We start from the raw sequence: 17,869 nt of genomic DNA, 5'->3' as shown, positions 1-17,869 counted from the left end.
AGGTAGAGATGGGGGAGTGCACACATGCATCGACCTTTCCCTCCTGAACGTACTTTAAGACAGAAAAGGGAAGTTTTAAAAACACGAGTCCACAGCCACGGGGAATATGGGAGAGGAGGCAGCATCAACATTTCGGAAACTGGAAAAACAGATGGACAGGTGGAAACAATGCTCCAGGAAGCAACTCTAAGCTGGCAGTGGAATCAGGAATTGGCAGTACCAAGTCCTTCTGGCCACGTTTAAGAATCCTGCCAATCCCTACTTCCCATCCCCCGGCCCCAGCAGGAACTCGGAGGCTTATTCTTGGAGGGAGTATACGGAGAGCCCTAGGCCCGGCTGAGCATGGGAGGGGCACACAGAAAACAGGGGCCTTCAGCAGCCAGGCTGGCCTTCCTCTGACTCAGCTCCTAGAATCTGGCAGCCACCAGGCTTGTCCCTTTTTCCTGGGAAGTGTGACCAGTTCAGGAGAAAAGACCTAAAGATACTGATGTTAAGGTTCTATAAGCAAATGACTCAGCCACATCACCCACTGTGAAACTCAGCTGACAAACCTGTCAGAGCTCAGAGCTTCCAATTAGCTTTTTAGTCCCTAGTCTTACATATGAGCAGAACATTCAAAAGGATTACTGAGGGAAACCTCACGTGTGAGAAAGACCTAAACAATTCACCACCACCACCACCAATAACAAAAATACAGAAAAAGGCAGTGAGAAGAAAATGTCCAAAACTAAAATGAAGCAGCCATGAACATCTTCCAAGGAAAAAGGCCAGGACAAGCAGCAGGAACAGAATGCTATTTAACAAGAGTGTTCAGAGAACAAGAAATAGTTTGGGGAAACAAAAACATGATAGAAATGAAAAACTCAATGTTTGGAAGACAAGATTGAGGAAATCTTCCAGAAGATAGAGTAAAAAAGAAAAATAGTAAAGAAACAAAGTAAAAATAGAAATAGTAAAGAAGTCCTATACAGTATGTCAAAAATTGAATAACAGGAATTCCAGAAAAAGACAAGACAGAGGAGAGGAAATTATAAACAAAATTATGCAAGGAAATTTCTCAGAACTGAAAAGAACACAAGTTTACCAACTCAAAGTGTCCTCCAAGTGCCAGAACAACAGAGAAAAATAGAAATTGACACATGATATTTCAAGACACTGGAGAGGACAGTTATGTTCTACAAACTGAGAGACAGAGAGAGGAAAGGAGAGAGAAAACAGAGCAGATCACAAAGGATCAGGAAGAGAATGATGTTGGAGTTCTCAAAGTAACACCGGAAACTAGAAGCCAGCCTCCAAGACAGCCTCCCATGAGTCTCATGTTAGGGTATTCATGCTCTCATGTGTAGTCCTCTCCCACACTGAAAAGGGCTTATGGATAGGAAGGATATGGCTAAAATGATGGTGTGTTATGTGTGGCTAGGCCATACAAGACACTGCAGCATCCACCTGGCTTTCTCTTGGGTCACTTGCTCTGGGGGAAGCCAGCCGCCATGTCATGAGGACACATGATGTCTCTATGGGGAGGTCCACTCGGGAAGGAACTGAGGCCTCCTAACATATGCCAGTGTCATTTGCTTGTCATGTGACTGAGCCATCTTGGAAGCTGACCCTCCAGTTCCAGTTAAGGCTGCAGGTGACTGCAGCCTCATGAATGAACCAACCAGCGAAGTCACTCCCAAATTCCTGACCCACAGGAAAGACATGTTTATTTCAGTCTGCTATATTTGGGACTAATTTTAAACACAGCAATAGATAACTAATAACAATGGAAAAGAGCAAATCTCAAAATGTTGAAAGATCATTTCCAACATGTATACTCATCCAAATTCTATGCCCATCCATTAAGAAGGTGGAATAGACATTTCCATGCATGTCAGATTTTTTAAAACCTTCATCCCTTGTGCTGTTTCTTAGAAAGCTCCTCTAGGATATGCTCCACCAAAACAAGGGAGTAGGGGGAGGGTACAGCTCAGGGGTGGAGTGCATGCCTAGCATGCATGAGGTCCCGGGTTCAATCCCCAGTACCTCTACCAAAAGTAATAAATAAATAGGTAAACCTAATTACCTCCCCCACCAAAAAAGATTTTAAATAAAAAAATTAAAAGTAAAAAACAAAAAGGTGGGGGGTAGTAAACCAGAAACAGGAAGACATGGGATCAAGAGACAAGAGTCCAACAAGAAGTTCCATTTGGGGTAGTGAGGAAGATGAAAATGAGGACACCTATGGAGTCCAAATATTCTTTAAAAAAATGTTTAGTTATTTTTCCTAAATGATGTTATATACATTATGGTACAACTCACAGTAAAGAAGTAAAGTACATAGTATGTACATTAATATTTCTTATTACTGAACATTCCATTAAATATAATCATGAATTAATTATAAACTCTAATGAGACTAAGTAAAATACAAATCTCACAATTTAAAAAAATCAATTAGCATATTGACCAGAACCTCAAGAAGCGTGTTGAGTCCAAAGATCTTAAGAGCTTTAGAGACTTGGTAAAAGTTTGGGGCTAAGTTAGTGATGAATGTATTGAAAACTAAGCGAATGAGAAAAGCCTCCAGGGAAAACAAGAAGCTGCGCCAGAGCTAAAAGTTAGTTTTCTCCTGGTCTCATCTGCGAATGGCTTGTGCATGGCTGTGCTGGTGCAAACATGGGCTGCTGTGCCAGCCGAGATCAGCGTTTCGTTGCTGAGAGCATGTTGGGAGCAGGTGAGCGAAGAGCTAAATCCTCATCTTCCCGAGCGGGAAATCAACAGATTATGACAAAACTGACTAGGTGAGAAGTAGTAATACAAGCATGTTATTTAGAGACAGGAAGGTAAATACCAAAGCAATCAGCTGGAGGAGGTGACGCGCTGCCTCCGAGGAGAAGCGGGCAGAGGATGACTGCTAGTTTTCACCTAACAACCCATGTGGGAGCTGTATGAATCTTTCAACTGGGGGCAGGGCTGATTTTAATAACTGAGCTTCAAAACTCTAGATTTTATGGAGGAGTGATTTTATTCTCTGTGCTACAGACATGGCCTGTTCACTGCCCTCTTCCAGTTTTCTGGGACTTTGGAGGACTCAGGTTACATCCCCACCAAACGCCTGCTTCTGCTTCAGTGGATCAGTCCATGTCTACATCATGTCCACCCAATTGTAGGGTTCAGTGCTAGTTCTTAACGTCCATGCCTGCACATATGTGCAGATTTCACTAGAAGTTGGGAAAGTGGAGGGGTTTACACTGCAGACAACTTCTACTTTCTGGTTAGGCATTTTTGTTTCCCGAATGGCCCTAGCTCTCTGCAACCTGGGCCCGCTCCCCTCCTTCTCTGGCCCAAGAAATCCTGATTTTCACCAGCTCAGTGAGCACTGAATGACACATACTCCTTAATGAAGCCTTGTAACAGGTGCAGACCATTGCTCCCATTTTACAGACGGGGTACCCGAGTCAGGAGTTGTGAGCAGCTCAAGTCAGAGTTAATGTAACCCATGTCCAGTACCCCTAGAGCTGGAACCCCTCCTTCCCTGCCCACCTTCACTCCCTGGGTCGTCCTCATGGATTGTCCTGGAGCTTGGCCAGTAAGATGGGCTGTGGGGAGGGCTGCTGAGTGGAGGTCCAGGTGGGTGCCCCTGCTGGGATCCCCAGGGTGCTCGGGCAGAGCTGCAGAGGCTGACTGAGTTGGGTGGCCCCTGGGAGGCCAGTTGCCTGGTATGGCCTTAGGCATGTCACCTAGTCTTGAGGGGACCTAATAAGACCTTCCCCGTGGGCAGACAGTCAAGTTTAAAGGAATTAGAGCAGGTGATGAAGCAGCACTAGCCATGCTGGTCTTCCTTCTGCTCCTGGTCCAGTGGCTTCCTGAGGGTGAAGCACAGGAAGCCCAGAGAAGGCTGGGTGACTGGCCGAGGCCATGCAAGGAGTTGGTGGCAAAGCTGGACCCTTGTTCCCCATGCTCATTATGACTGCAGTCTTAGCCCCTGCTGAGTGGGGGTTCCGAAGTGGCTGCCCAGGGTAGGGGTGGGGTTGGGGGTGTTATCAAACCACCACCAGGTTGGGGCCACTCCCTTGTCCCCTTCCCTACCCCCAAGTCCCCCATGTTAACACATCATCTGGCCATGCCCTGTTAAGGGCAGACGTGGGGTGGAGGTTGGTGACATCCTTTTGCAAGGAGCAGGGACCTTCCCTGCCAATCCCCTTGAAGTAGGAGTAAGCTAGAAGCTCCCTCCCCCAATCTGCACCCAGTTGTGGTGGCTCCTGTCCCACCACCAGAGCCTCAGTCCCAGCAAGTCAGGAGGGCTGGGGTGCCTGGAGGTTCAGCACCTTGGAGAGGGGACAGTCATGTGCCCACAGTCCTGGTGTGGCAACCCACACCTCCCTTCTCAACCTCTCAGCACTTGAGAAGCTTCTAGGAATTTACCAGAGGCCACACTCATGAGGAGGGGCAGGCAGGATTTGAACCCAGGTCTGAAATCTGAGCCAAGTCAAGGCACCTGATGTGCAGGCCCAAGTAGCTGGACCCCAGCCAGCTGCAGTCACCTCCAGCATCTACCCTAGGGTGAGACCTGGCCCAAATTCTCCTGAGAACCCTGTCAGGTAGCCCAAAGGAAAAGCAAAGCCTTTGACTTAACAAGCTCCCAGCCCTGGCCCCACAGGTGTCACCACCAATCTTGTGTGGGGCTTGGGGAAGGAATGACTAAGCCTGCTTCTCAGGACAGATCTGGGTCGTTTGATGACCAGTTGTGTCCCTAGGTACTACAGAGGTCAAAGGACCGGTGCAAGCTTATACAGGGAGGCAGGCCTGCCTATGCACACAGCAGCTGCTTAGAGGCCAGACGGCAGGGCCAGGAGAGTCTGGCACACCGGGGAACCCATGAATAGCTGATGCAGCCCCTGCCTGGGACCATTTGAGGTCCAGGGACACACAATTCAGAATTTTGTTATAAATACACGTGTTTGGTGAGTGAGGAGTGACAGAAGGTGGAGATGGCACTGTACACAGCTGGTATAAGCTTGGCGGCTGAACGCCACAGAGAAAGACAGACAGTCCACCCGGCGGGGCCGGCCGGGCAGCATTCTGGGGCCTGTAACACTTGGCTGGTGGGTGAGCCAGCAGGGGTCTTGTCCAGGGCTGGGGGGCCCAGGTGCCCTGGAGGCTCCCTGGCCGAGGTCCTGGGTGGCGTCAGCAGCGGCACCTGGGCTCAGCTCGTATCATTCAGAGCCTGGTGGAACATGAGGCCTTGTCAGGAGGATGCTGGGTTGCGTGGAGGCCAAGGCGGCCCCTCAGGGAGCCCTGGGTCCCCCTGCCCCACAGGCGGCTCACCTTACGGGCAAACTCGGGCAGGACGAAGGCTGCCTGGTGCACGTCGGAGTTGTAGTATTTCAGCTGCATCTGTTCCACCTGCTTCTGCGTCAGCTGCTGCACAGGCTCCCGAAAGTTGGTGCTCTGGGGACCGGGGGGGGGGGGTGGCGGGGGGGAGGGTCTCAGGCGAGTGCTGTCCGAGCCCATCAGCCCGCTCCCACCCCCAGGACAGCCCTGCAGCTCACTGGGTTTTTGCTGCACAGCATGAAGCCGATCTGGCCACTGGGGTACGTGGGGATGGTGCAGTAGGCGTAGTCCACCACGGGGAAAAGCGACTTGCAGAACTGCCGCATCTCCTTGATGAGGTCCAGGTGCAGCCACTGACACTCGCCTGGGGGTCAGGCAGGCGGCGGCAGCATCAGCATCTCGTCATTGGCATCGGGCAGGCTGCTCCGCCTTGTCCCACCCCAGCCAACCCTTTCCTGAGGGAAGGCCTGCTCACCCTGGCAGCAGAGGATGCCATCCTCCTTGAGGGCGGTCTTCATGAGCTGGTAATAGGACTCCTTGAAGAGACTCTCAGCAGGGCCTGCGGGGAGGAAGGGGTAAGGGTCTGGCCACTGTCACCCCACTGCACAGACCCAGGCAGCTGCCAAGAGGCAGAGCTGGGAATTGAAGCCAGGTCTTTGGAATTCAGAAACCAACCACAAATAGGATGCTTTTGAGGGATGCAGGGTTCCACTACCCCAGTATGGGGGGAGCTCCACATTTTAACCCCATTCCTGGGGGATCCTCATCAGCACTGCATCAGGGGAATCTCTGCCCTGGGCCTTGGTCTAAGACTAGATCCCTGCACACACCTGGATGCTGGTCTGTCAAGAGCAGAGAGGAGGCTGAAGAGGAAACTGAGGCCTCAGCGGACCAAGGCCAGAGCCCCACTCTCCTCCAGGTCCCCAACCAACTTGTGGACTTTGGACAGTAGCCCAGGCCCCCTACTCTGCTGAGCCATGTTTGAGGGGGTAGAAGACAACTCAGAAGGGAAAAGTACCACACTAGGTCTGGTGGCTCCTCTGTCCTCTCCTCCAACTCAGACCTGGGACACAGATTGGGAGGCTGCCCCACCCCCCCACTGGTGGCTGCCGGAGGCCCCAGGCCCAACCCTTGCTTACCCATGGGGTCTGAGGAATCAGTGATGATGATGTCAAAGGCGTCCTGGTTCTGTTTCATGAACTCAAAACCGTCGCCTACATGTAGGGTCAGTTTTGAGCTAGAGTAGCCAACGGCCATGCCCGGCAGGAACTTCTTAGAGACCTGAATGACATCCTTGGGAGGGGATAGGAAGGAACAGGCTGGGCCACGGGGGTTGGGGGCCCTGGAGCCAAACAAAGTCAAGTAGGACTCCCTCTCATAGCCCAGTCACCTTGGACAAGCCATTCCCTTTGTGGAACCCCAGTTTGCACAACTGTAAAACAGGGAGCAGTCTGGTACCTCCCCATAACTTCTCAGAGGGCCTGATCCTGTTCCCTCTCCCTAGACTCAACCACCCCAACCGAGTGGCTTTCTTGCTATTTATTTCAGAGGCGGCAATTCCAGCCTCCACCGGGAGGGCCTGTCCCTGCCTCCACATGGCCAGCTGCTTCCCATTCAGGCCTCAGCTCCAATCCACGCCCTAGGGGCCTGCTTCGCCTTGCACATCTTTATCAGATAACCCTTCCTCCTCCTAACCCTAACATCAGCTCCAAGGAGGCAGGGCGTGGACCTGCTACGCAGGTGCTCACGAAAACATGCTGCTGTAAAGGGGGGATGCCCTAGTGGCTGGAGTCCCCTGGGACTTCTGTGACAAATCACCTCTTAGTCTTACTAAGAACTAGCCTTGGTGGCACACCTATGTGTCAGGTGCTTTACTGTCTGATTTTTCTCCTGAATCCTCCCAACATGTTCTTGAGACCATGAAACAGTCCTAGAAATGTTAAGCAACTTGCCCAAGGGTAAACAGCCAATTCAGGGCGAATTGGGACTTGAAGCCAGACCCCGCCCAGCAGCTCTGGGCACTCACCTCATCAATCTCGCACTGGACCACGGACTCCACAGAGGAATGCTTGACCACTTCCCGCAGGACACCCCCATCCCCGCCCCCGATGATCAGCACCTGGCAGGGGGAGGAAGAATCAGCCATGAGCAGGGCTCTGGGCACCAGCCCTACCAAGCAGGCTCCAGCCCTACCAAGCAGGCTCCAGCCCTACCAAGCAGGCTCCAGCAGGGCTCAGTGGCCTACCTGCCTGCCCCTCAAACTGCACTGAGCAGACAGAACCATCTGGAACAATTTCTCAGCTCCTCTGATCCACAGACCTCAGTACTTCACTTTCTACTTTTAGAAAAGCTTTCCTGCCCCAGGAACCTGGCAGGAGGTGTCCCCTTTTCCTGGAAACTCCTACCAAGGCTGCTCCTTCTCAAGCTTCAGGCCTCAGTCAGGCTGTGTCTGCCCCCAACCCTTGTGAAATGGGAGTGCTCCTCCATTAGGCCCCTTGTCCTTACCAGCACTTTCTCTGACAAGCATTTGGGAAGCACCTGGGCTGAGCACTAGGCACATCTGGAGCCCCCCAAACTGTTCTATGGGACCTATCACTGGGTTCAGGGCTGGGTCTGGGTGGGAGGGAGACTACCTTGCGTGGGTTGGGGTGGCTGCAGAGGGGCAGGTTGGCTATCATCTCCTGGTAGGAGAACTCATCCCTCTCTGTGCACTGGATGACGCCGTCCAACACCAGCACATTGCCGTAGCTCTTACTGTGGGCAGGAGTGACAGTCAGGGACCTGGGTTCCCTGGGAGGGGGCAACATGCCCCTGCTCGCCCTGGGTGAGAAGAATCTCCCCCAACCTGCCAAGGGGCTCCAGGGGTGAGTCCTGGGGATGACACGTGGCGAAGATCGGCAGCAGGCCCGCTAGGTGGAGGCTGGACTCGGGGTCCCAGCTCTGACGTGTCTGGGACTGACACGTGGAGCTCGGCGCGTCGGGTCGGCGCAGACTCTGGCTCCCTCCCCGCCGAAGAGGACCGCGCGAAACGCCGGTTCCCAGCCCAGGGAGAGGGGAGGCAGGGTGGAGAGGGGACTTCGGGATGAGAGGGGCCTAGTTCACGAGAACTTCTGACAGTTCTGCAGGGGAGGAGCGGGCAGAGACGGCCGGGGCGTCCGGAGGTAAAGGGCGCAAGACCCGGGGTCCGGTAGGAAGAGGGGCAGGCTGGGCCGAGACCAGGGCAGGAGTTCCAGCGGGCTCGCGTCGGGGTGGGCAGCCGGCAGCCGGCGGTCTGGGCTGAGAACGTCGCGGGAGCTCGGGGGCGCGGGCCCGGGCCGGCAGGGATACCTGCGGAAGACGAGGATATCCTGATACCGCGAGCGTTGATGGTGTAGCAGCTGCTCCACCTGCAGAGACAGGGCCTGGCCGGGCCACAGGCTGCACGTCTCGCGGAACCAGCCCTCGCGGATGGCAGTGGGGCCGGAGGCGGCGGGGCCGTCGGGGCCAGGCTCCATGGCGGGCTGGCAGGCGGGCAGCGCGGGGCGCGGGCCCGGGACTGCAGGCCGAGCGGAGCCGCAGCACAACGGGACCAACTCAGCCCCGCCGCCCGCGCCGCAACCTAACCTGGCTGACGGGGCGGGGCCTGTTGCCAGGGGCGGGCCCCAAGCCCTCCAGTGGCCGCGCGAGTGCGCGGCGGCTCGGCGGCCCCGCCCCCGTCGGCGCTCCGCTCGTGCTCATTGGCCGCCGGTCCGCAGCGCGGCCCCGAGTGGCTGGGGCGGGCCGTCTGTCGGCTGCAGCAGGGTAGTGCGGCCCGCTTCCAGGGGCCACGTGGGGCCGGGGTCAGGGAGGCACTGACGGGCTTGGAGAAGGAGCGAGGGGGTGCCCGACTTGGGAGGGGAAACTTGAGCTGACGTTTCTGGCTCAGCGCGGAGTTTCCGAGCGCCAGGATGTGCGGACCGCCGGCTTGAACCCTCGGGCTGGAGACACCGCAGCCGGCGGCTACATTGTCGGGCTAAGAGTTACGTTGTTGCGCTGGAGCGATAGAGTAGAATGTATCTCTCACAGCGTCCTCAAATTTGGCTCCCTGTTGGACTTGAATAGTGTGTGTGGTTTGTCGGGGGGCACAACGAGGGTTTTATTGACTTGAGAAGGGTCAACACAGCTCCACGACTTAAACTAGATTTCCTAGCCATTTCCCATTAGATTCCCTGATCCACGAGCGGATGGCTGCTGAATGAGAAAGAGTTCTTTTCTAAACGAGTTTCTAAATTTACCAACCGTGTCCCGGAAGAGGCCAACACATGCATATTCAGCACCAAAAAAGACTGGCACTGTTTTTTTTTTTTTTTTTTTTTTTTTTTGACAAACTGGGCCTCGCTCCCTGAAGGGTGGGCGGGAATGTGCTTTCTGTTTTTACGAAAATGTCAAGGAACTTCTCTGAATCACATTAAGCATGCTAATTACCAAATATTAAATGCTAATTGCTCTGCACGCCTAGTTCTTCGCATGCCAAGGAAGGGAGAGGAAACTGGTATAAGCTACTGGTGACATTATGACAGGGATGCTTTTTGACTGACATTTTGCAACCTCCACTTGGAGGTGGGAAGCCTGCGTCCCCTGTCTTAACCTCAGATGAAAACCACGGTAGTGTTTATTATTCAGTGCAAGCCTCAAGCCTACAGCAACAAGGGAACTTGATTGAGTTTAAGCTCCTTTTAAAGGGGAGGTGAGCCAAGGCAGTAAAAGGATTTCTAGGAGATGGCGCCCATGCAGTTGTTACTTGCTCGAGGTCAGGATCACACAGCAGATAAGACAGTCAACTGGTATGTCCAGTTACTACAGACCTGTTTGGATTCAGCCCTGTGCTTGGGTCATAGGGTTCACACCACAGCCTGCACATCAAGGTATTTATGCCTTCGAGCTCTGATAGCCTGTTCACTTCTCTGTACCCTGAGCCAGCCGGTAAGTTCCATGAGATTAGGGATGGTGTCTGTAGTGGACAGCACTGGCTAACAGGCTGAGTGAACAGGGGAGGCCAGGATGCTGGTCCAGGCACCCATGCAGTCAGCTGTCTTGGCTTTCTTCCAGGAGCTGCATAGCTGAGCCCAGATGGGGGCCCTGGCATTCCTGGGGCACTGCATGGAGTGGGGGTGGGGGGACAGTGGAAGAACACTTCTATTCCCTTCCTCCTGCAAGCTGAGCAGAACTGCTTCAGCATGTGCATCCTCTGACGAGGACAATAAATGACACCCTTTGCCCTCCTGTAGAGGAAGTAAAGCCATGGTCTTGGCCTCAAGCACCAACAGCAAATGGGACTTCTAGGCTAGTGTGTATAGCAGTAGCTCAAACCTTCCAAGTTCAAAGAAAACGAAGGCCCTGAATACATTTGAGGCAAAAAAGTTCCCAGATGTTCAGGACCATGAGCTCAGAAACGTGATCCAACTTCAGATCCCAAGGAGGAAAACCAGCAGTGGCCATCATTACACAGCCCAGTTAAATGTGCAGCTGATGTGGAAAATCAGAATGGAGAAGACCAAGGTAAAGTATGAAACGTTTCCCCAAATTCAGACCAATGTGCATTTAAAATTCCATTGTAAAGCATTACTGATCAGCAGGTCAACTGTCCCAACCTCCTAAAGGGTAGATGTTTTATAAAAGGACAAGAGGTGGGAGAATGGCCACTGTCCAAAGCAATGGATTAAATAGGGCTGCTACAGGGTAAGAATGTGTATCTGTCATTGGTTGGCACTTGGAATCATTTTTTAAGCATTGTGTTTAGCCAGGTAGACAGCTGTGGCTGAGTGGGAATGAAGTTGGCTGGTACGTGGTGTTACTTGGTTGAAAATGCTTATGGCAAGCTTTCTAAGGACCACAAACAGCAGTGTACCTCCTCGAGCAAAGAGCCCCTTCTGCTCATAAATTCTCTACCTCCAACCCCACTGGCCCTGCCAGACCATTCTCCCAGAGCACAGGCCCCACGGTTCAGAATCACCGAGCAGCTCCTGGCTGACATGCGTCCCTTCACACACCACACACCACACACACACACACACACACACACAACACACACACACACAAAACCTCTCTGGCCCTTGGGGATCCAAGCGATCTCCCCATGACCTGAAGCTTCAGTGAAATGGAGCTACAGCTGTTCTCCAGCCTCCCCTCCTTCAAGCTCTTGGCTCCACCCCATGGCTCAGTGGTCTGGGACAAGGGTCCCATGGACAAGTAGAACTTCAAAAACACGTTTGGGAACTGACATCGGGTTGCCAACTTTGTTTTTTGCAAGACAAATTGATCTCTACTCCTATGGTCTGTGGTCTCCATCTTATTAAAAAACAAAAACAAAGATGAAACGAGCAAGGATAACTTTCAAATATAAGGCAAGGAATCATTCTACCTCTAGGAAAACCTTAATACATTGTCCCCATTATTCATTTCGCCCCTGACCAGTGGTAAGCCCACTTAGCAAGGTCTGGGGCCCACTGCCTTGCTTACAGCAGGTGGTTCTCAAACATAAGCACACATAAGAATCACCTGGAGAGTTAATACCAGGCATCCAGGCCCAACCTTCCATCCTGATAGGTGTGGTCTGGGGTGGAGCCTAGGGTTCTGGTTTTCTAACAAGCTCGCATCTGGTCTCTATCAAAGGCTCACTCTTTGAGTAGCACTAGCTACAAGGTTCTTGGAACTTCCCTTACTCTTCAAGGTGCAACCCAGACGCACCTTTCATGAAGCCTCCTCAGGCCATACTCAGTAGAAAATAATTTTCCACTTAAAAAAAATTCTCATCTATCCATTTTTTTATAGCTGAGACTCTGCCAGTTTTTGGCAGACTGGTCACTCTGCCTCAATGTCTTTTCTTTGCAAGTTCTAATTATAGAATTACAGAACCCTGGATTTTCAGCTGGGCACTGAAATAATGACTTTCCCAGTATCCTTTGGTGTGGATGTGTGACCGAGTTCTGGCCAAGGGGAAGTGAAACGGGCAGAATCCTTTTGAAGGGAGGTTGGGTGCTGGTCTCCAGCTGAACAGAGTGAGGGGGTAAGAGGTGGCACTAGGGCAGGTGCCAGGCCTATGAAGCGGGAGCCCTGTGTAAAACACCTGTTTCACTAAGACCCTGGTAGGTTGGCTTTTCTGTCAGTTTCAACCATTTCTGTCCTGTGTTGTACAAGCCCCAGCCCATTCTGGGGATGGCTGCTCTCCAGGGCTGAGCCACCTCTGACCTGGCTTGGGAGCCGCACAGGGTCTCAGACATGGTCAGCCCTCGCAACAATCTGTGGGAAAAAGTTCCAAGAAAATAGGTTCCTTGTTTAAGTATTTGTAAAGACAAAAATAATGGTATTATTCTATGCTTTCTTGATTTAATAGCCCCTCTCAGGATTAAAATCAAATGGAATTCTGAAGAAATAATCAGAGATTGGGCCACAAATTTATACAAGTTCAGTGTTGCATTAAAAATAGTACAAAAGGGAACAGTTTTCAGAGCTTTCTGAGATGCTCTCCCCCAAATTTGGCTTGAATAAAATTTTCCATTTCTTTCTCAGATCAACTGATTCATTTTTCGCCAGCATACTCTTGGTGTAGTCAAGGCAGGGTATCAGAGGCACCAGAGGGCACCTGGGGTCTACCTAGAACTAGCGCTCATTACCAGCAAGGGCCCCCTGAGCCCCACGGGCTTCTCCATACTCCTCAGGAGTTCCAGCGAGTTCTTCTGATAGTCTGATCTCATTGTTTGGGTGATGATCCTTGAAGATTTATTCTAGCTGGTTTTCATTTAAGACTTGGAGTCTTGGTTGGAAGGGAGAGGGTACAGCTCAGTGGTAGAGCACACGCTTAGCACGCACAGGGTCCTGGGTTCAATACCCAGTACCTCCATTTTAAAAAATTTAAAAAGACCAGTGAAACTGAGTACATTAGGGGAAAAACAAACTTGGAGTCTTAAGGGGTACTGGTGAATTTCCTAGTGAGGGAACATAGGGTGAGGGGACCAGGGAAACATAGGTGGCTGGGTTTTTGTTAAATTTGGCTTAAATTGAAAAAAAATGACTTGATATACGGCCTGAACAAACTTTTGCTAGTGAAATGAGAGAGTGAATTATTCAGCTCCAAAGAATAAAGAGACGTTGCTTCTTCGGGCCAAAAGGTGACTGAGGACCTCGTGGAAGCATCTGAGAATCAATCCTCCCACCTGCGGTGGTCCCAGAGGGGAAGCCACCGCCACTGGGAAGTACTGCTTATCAGGGACGTGGCAGAGGCTGACCACCTAGTGCTCTGGGCACTGCGGCAGCTTTAGCCTATCACAGGGAGAAACCGAGCCACATAAAAGAAGTCAAACCAACCCGAGGATGACCTCTTGGGAAGCTAGACTCAGTGATCCACAGACTGTCCTCAGAGAGTTGCTCAGATCATATCTCATATCTGAATTAGGCTATGAAAGTAATACTGGAAACTGTGCCTCGAAGGCCAGACAGCTCCCTTGCAAACAGCCATCTATGGGAACACCAGTTGGGTTTACGTAGGCTTGCAAGGACTTAACTGGGAGCTAAAGGGAACTGGGCCCCTGAAATGGTCGAGGGGTTCTTTTGACATTCCAAAACTGGATTTTGAGGACACAGTTAAAGCTGGCAGTCTTCTGTGCCTGCAGGGTCTACTGTAAACAACAGAGGTGTTTTTTTCTTTTCTAAAATTAGACTAGCAGGGAAAAATATTTGTGGGGCTAGTTCCATGGATCATTTGAATTGGAGAAATCTTTAAATTTTTAAAATTTTAGGGAGCTCTTACCTTAAACTATTACATCTATTTTAATTGGAACCTCCAAAAGGCTTCAAAATTCCCAGATACCCTCATTGAAAGATTTGTTGTAGAAGGCTAATGAGAGTAATGATATAAATGGTACCTGAAAATTTAACTACTGCTCCCCTCTGTCCTTTATTTGAGCACTCATTCTAGTCATCTTCTGAACTGCCTTTCTACTCAGAAGGTACTATCAAATGGTTACCTCTGAAATGGGACCATGTGAGGCTGAGCCTTTTCAGATCAAAGGACTGAAATGAGGGCCATAGAGAACTTCTTAAACCCAGGGGAGATCCTCAAAAGTGTTTGTAAATAAATTACCAAAATGGGAGGCCACTGGTCTGACTAAACCGACCACAGCTGATATTCGGAGCCTGACAGGAATTTTGGGGGGAGGTCTTCTCCCCTAAGTTACATGAAGGAAAGCAAAACATTCCAACATAGGTTAATGGGTGTGTTAGTCCTTTGATATCACTGAGGTGGCCACCCAATTCTTGGAAGGAAAAAATAAACAAACAGAAAAACCTCCTTGTTTTGCAAATCTAGTATTTACAGGATCAAAAGTGTAGTTCCAGAAATAACCAAAACCCGCTAGATCCTTTTATCACTCCCCAAACCTCCCCTATTTATGTTAAAAGGCTAAGAAATGGGAAAACTCCCCCCCCCCCCCCCCCCCGCCCCGGGCCTTTAGGGAACAAAGTCAACCCAAGAGGAATTTGCTTTTCTCCTCCTATGCCTTTGAGATGCAAATATGCTACCTGGTCTTCTCCAGGAATCCTTATTTCCACCATTTTTTAAAAATGCAAATTTCAGAGAAGTGGGTAGGTAATTTGGGACTTGTCAAGGACAAATAGAAATTTTAAGTGTCTTCTCCATAAATATTAGTAAAAAGGATTTAGCCATCTAGACAGATGACCTTGATTTGTTCCACCTGCCAGAAACCCCATCAGAATCCAACTTTTGCAACTGATGGGTTATGCACTGTACCTGATTCAGGGCTGAAACTTAGATAGGAACTATGAGGTCTCTGTGTTTGTTTGTATGTATCTATGTGTGTGGTAGATGTGTGGTACTGCCAAAATTAATTTGTAAAAGAGCTCTATTAATTGCTTAAAGGAAATTAAGCACTTATATAAATACTCAGAAATATAAAGGTTTCACGTGATCTGAAAAATATTCAGTAGTGAATTAGTATCAATGATTGGTGTCAAAGTTAGCTTAAGCTTGTTGGTTTGATGCAGACATGTCTTTAGAGTCTGTTATGTATACATGAGTATAATACTTCTACTGTACCTAGGTTACATCAAATAAGACCTTATATTCCTGTTACAAAGTTTGTCAGCAAGAAAAATAAGGAAATGACAAAACTTTTAGGTAAATAAAACAGAAGTAAAAGAGAAGGACTTTTAGGTAAACTCTTTAGGAATAACTGTTTTGGGAATTCCTGCTTTAAGGATAGTACCCAGAAGCTTTCTGAGGCATATAAGGAAGGCCACCTCCTAACAGGTACAGGAATCTCATGGTATTTTGGGGACCTCGAGAAGAGGAATTCACCCCAATCCATCACACAAATGTATAGATATCACCGTCAGAATCTATGACATGCCCTTGGTATGACTGTCCTGACTTTTTTCAATCTGAGATTCTTTATGAAAAGTTCCAGCACAGCCAATTTAAAAGAGTCTATGTGGACAATTAATCTGATATTTGGCAGAAATGACAATAATTTTAGAAAGAAAAAGATTATGTTTCAGTAAATATTAAGTTCCAGGTGGGGACAGTATAGCTCAAGTGGTAAAGCGCATGCTTAGCACAGGGTCTGGGGTTTAATCCCCAGCACCTCCTCTGAAAAAGAAAGAAAGAAAGAAATCTAATCACCGCCCCCCCGAAAAATTCTAGTTCTATTAACTGAGGTTTGTATTTATCTAAGCTAAGACTTTCCAGACAGCTCCTTGTAAAGTTTAGTTATTAAAAGGCTAAGTTTTTTTCCTGAAGTTTATCAGAGTAATCTGATTTTGGATCTGCCATGGCCTGCAACAAGATTATTCACACTGGGAAAGGCATCAGATAAAGGACTTGTGGGCAGCCACGTTGGCAGGGACCGTATCAGGCCTCTCCTGAATGAACTGACATCTGATTCCATCTAAGACCAGCACTACCAGGCCAGCTCAAGAAGACAACATCTGATAGATGCTGACCAGGACCAGGCCTGTACTGATCACTCTGACAACTGCCCACACTTTGCTTGTGAGCCAAATGTATTTCTTGGGCTCAGTCACATGCAAGTTTCAAAATCAATCCAACTCCTGGGTTTGTGGCTAATTACCTTTGTCCACCACACCCAGGTTGCCTTGGCGGAGTTCACCTCTCCAAGGCTCTACTGGGTGGTCTTTAAAATTTTTATTTTAAAAGAAAGTCTAAAAATAAAAAATGTAAAAAATAAAAAAACAAAAAGGAAGTCTAGTACTGTGCAAGCGGATGTTGCCACCAGCATCACCACGTGAGACCCCTTTTACCTGCCTGGCCAATTAGTGATGCCTGTTTTGGCCATAAATAGTCATTTACGTTAATGTTGAATATTGGGTAGCTCTTAACAGGACCCAATGGGTTTAGGGAACAAGTTATGACCTTGGCTTTCCCCAGGCTGGTTAGGGAGATGCACAATTGCCTTCCTTTGGACTCAAGGTCACAGGCAGCCTTGGAAACAGCCCCTGCCAATCTGTCAATCTGCAGGGCACACTGGTTTCTACCAGTTTTCCAATGATATGATCACTTGGCCACGATATTTGTTAACTCCTCTTATGACCCATGAAGAGTCAAATTTCTGCTCTGAACAATCCTACCAGTTTCGGGGAAATGCTAGGAAAATGGTTTGGTTAAGGAGGATTTTGGCTTAAATCTTTGCTAAAGACATTGTTGCTCCTACTACCAATTTAAATTATAGTTTGTGGAACTTATAAGGTGATCGTTTCTTGTACTAGATTAATGATGTCTACGTGACTTGAAACTATACATCACCTCTGTAGTTCTCTATAAAATAATGGGCATTCACAATGCACATGCGAGGAAAATTAACTCAGGCCTCTTGTTGGACAACCTACAACTGGCTGTCACTCCTCGCTGAACATTCTACTCATACAACCACCAAATGAGAGAACCAGGCTATCGGGACCCGGCCTGGTGGACCGGATGGACCCTGGGGCAGGCAAGCAGCCCCTAGCTTTGAGACCAAACATTTGGACACCTAGTGCTTTCTATTGAAAGATTAACGATCAACAGGAGGAAACTGTGAAATAAAATAAAATTTTCTGGCAAGATAAAAAAAATCTAAACATAAAAAATTCTCTGCCCTCTGACCTCATCTCCCCACACTGTGCGCTGTGTATCTGCTTTATGCACTGACCAACCCTCCCCCAACGGCAGGAACACCTGCTCAACCTTAAAGAGCAGCACCCTCCCAGTTTTAAGACAGCTCCTTAAAAGATAACACTCCTTCTGGAGCTTGTAAGGGGTCACGTGACCCACCAGGATGCCGCTTACATCTGGATTATGTAAACCATCAATAATACGTCATTTGATGTACAGCCCTGTCTCAAAAAACTTATCTAACTGCGCCTTGACTTCTAACTGGCGGAACAGTTCTCAGAGCCTTCTTAGATGCTCTTCCTGGGTTATAATCCTCAAATTTGGATTTCTATTTCTTTCTTTAAAAAAAGTACATAAAGGAAACCTAAATGTTCCATAATGGGGGTTAGCTAAAATGAATTTTAGAATGAG

The 17,869-nt window shown here is 49.4% G+C and overlaps 1 protein-coding gene across 1 annotated transcript; it reads right to left on the bottom strand.

Moving 5' to 3' along the window:
* Window positions 1-2,235: 2,235 nt before the first annotated feature.
* On the bottom strand, window positions 2,236-8,936 carry SRM (spermidine synthase). Its single transcript, XM_074377441.1, has 8 exons — window positions 8,644-8,936; window positions 7,950-8,070; window positions 7,343-7,435; window positions 6,456-6,609; window positions 5,792-5,875; window positions 5,535-5,680; window positions 5,311-5,433; window positions 2,236-5,209 (listed from the first exon to the last, which is right to left on the bottom strand). Exons 1-8 carry the CDS (start codon window positions 8,808-8,810, stop codon window positions 5,189-5,191), a joined length of 909 nt encoding a protein of 302 aa, XP_074233542.1. The 5' UTR covers window positions 8,811-8,936; the 3' UTR covers window positions 2,236-5,188.
* Window positions 8,937-17,869: the final 8,933 nt, after the last annotated feature.

Source organism: Camelus bactrianus, chromosome 13 (assembly GCF_048773025.1).
Source record: "Camelus bactrianus isolate YW-2024 breed Bactrian camel chromosome 13, ASM4877302v1, whole genome shotgun sequence".
NCBI lineage: Eukaryota > Metazoa > Chordata > Mammalia > Artiodactyla > Camelidae > Camelus > Camelus bactrianus.
Note: the sequence above shows the minus strand (reverse complement) of the source record. Positions and strands in the feature narration are given on the sequence as shown.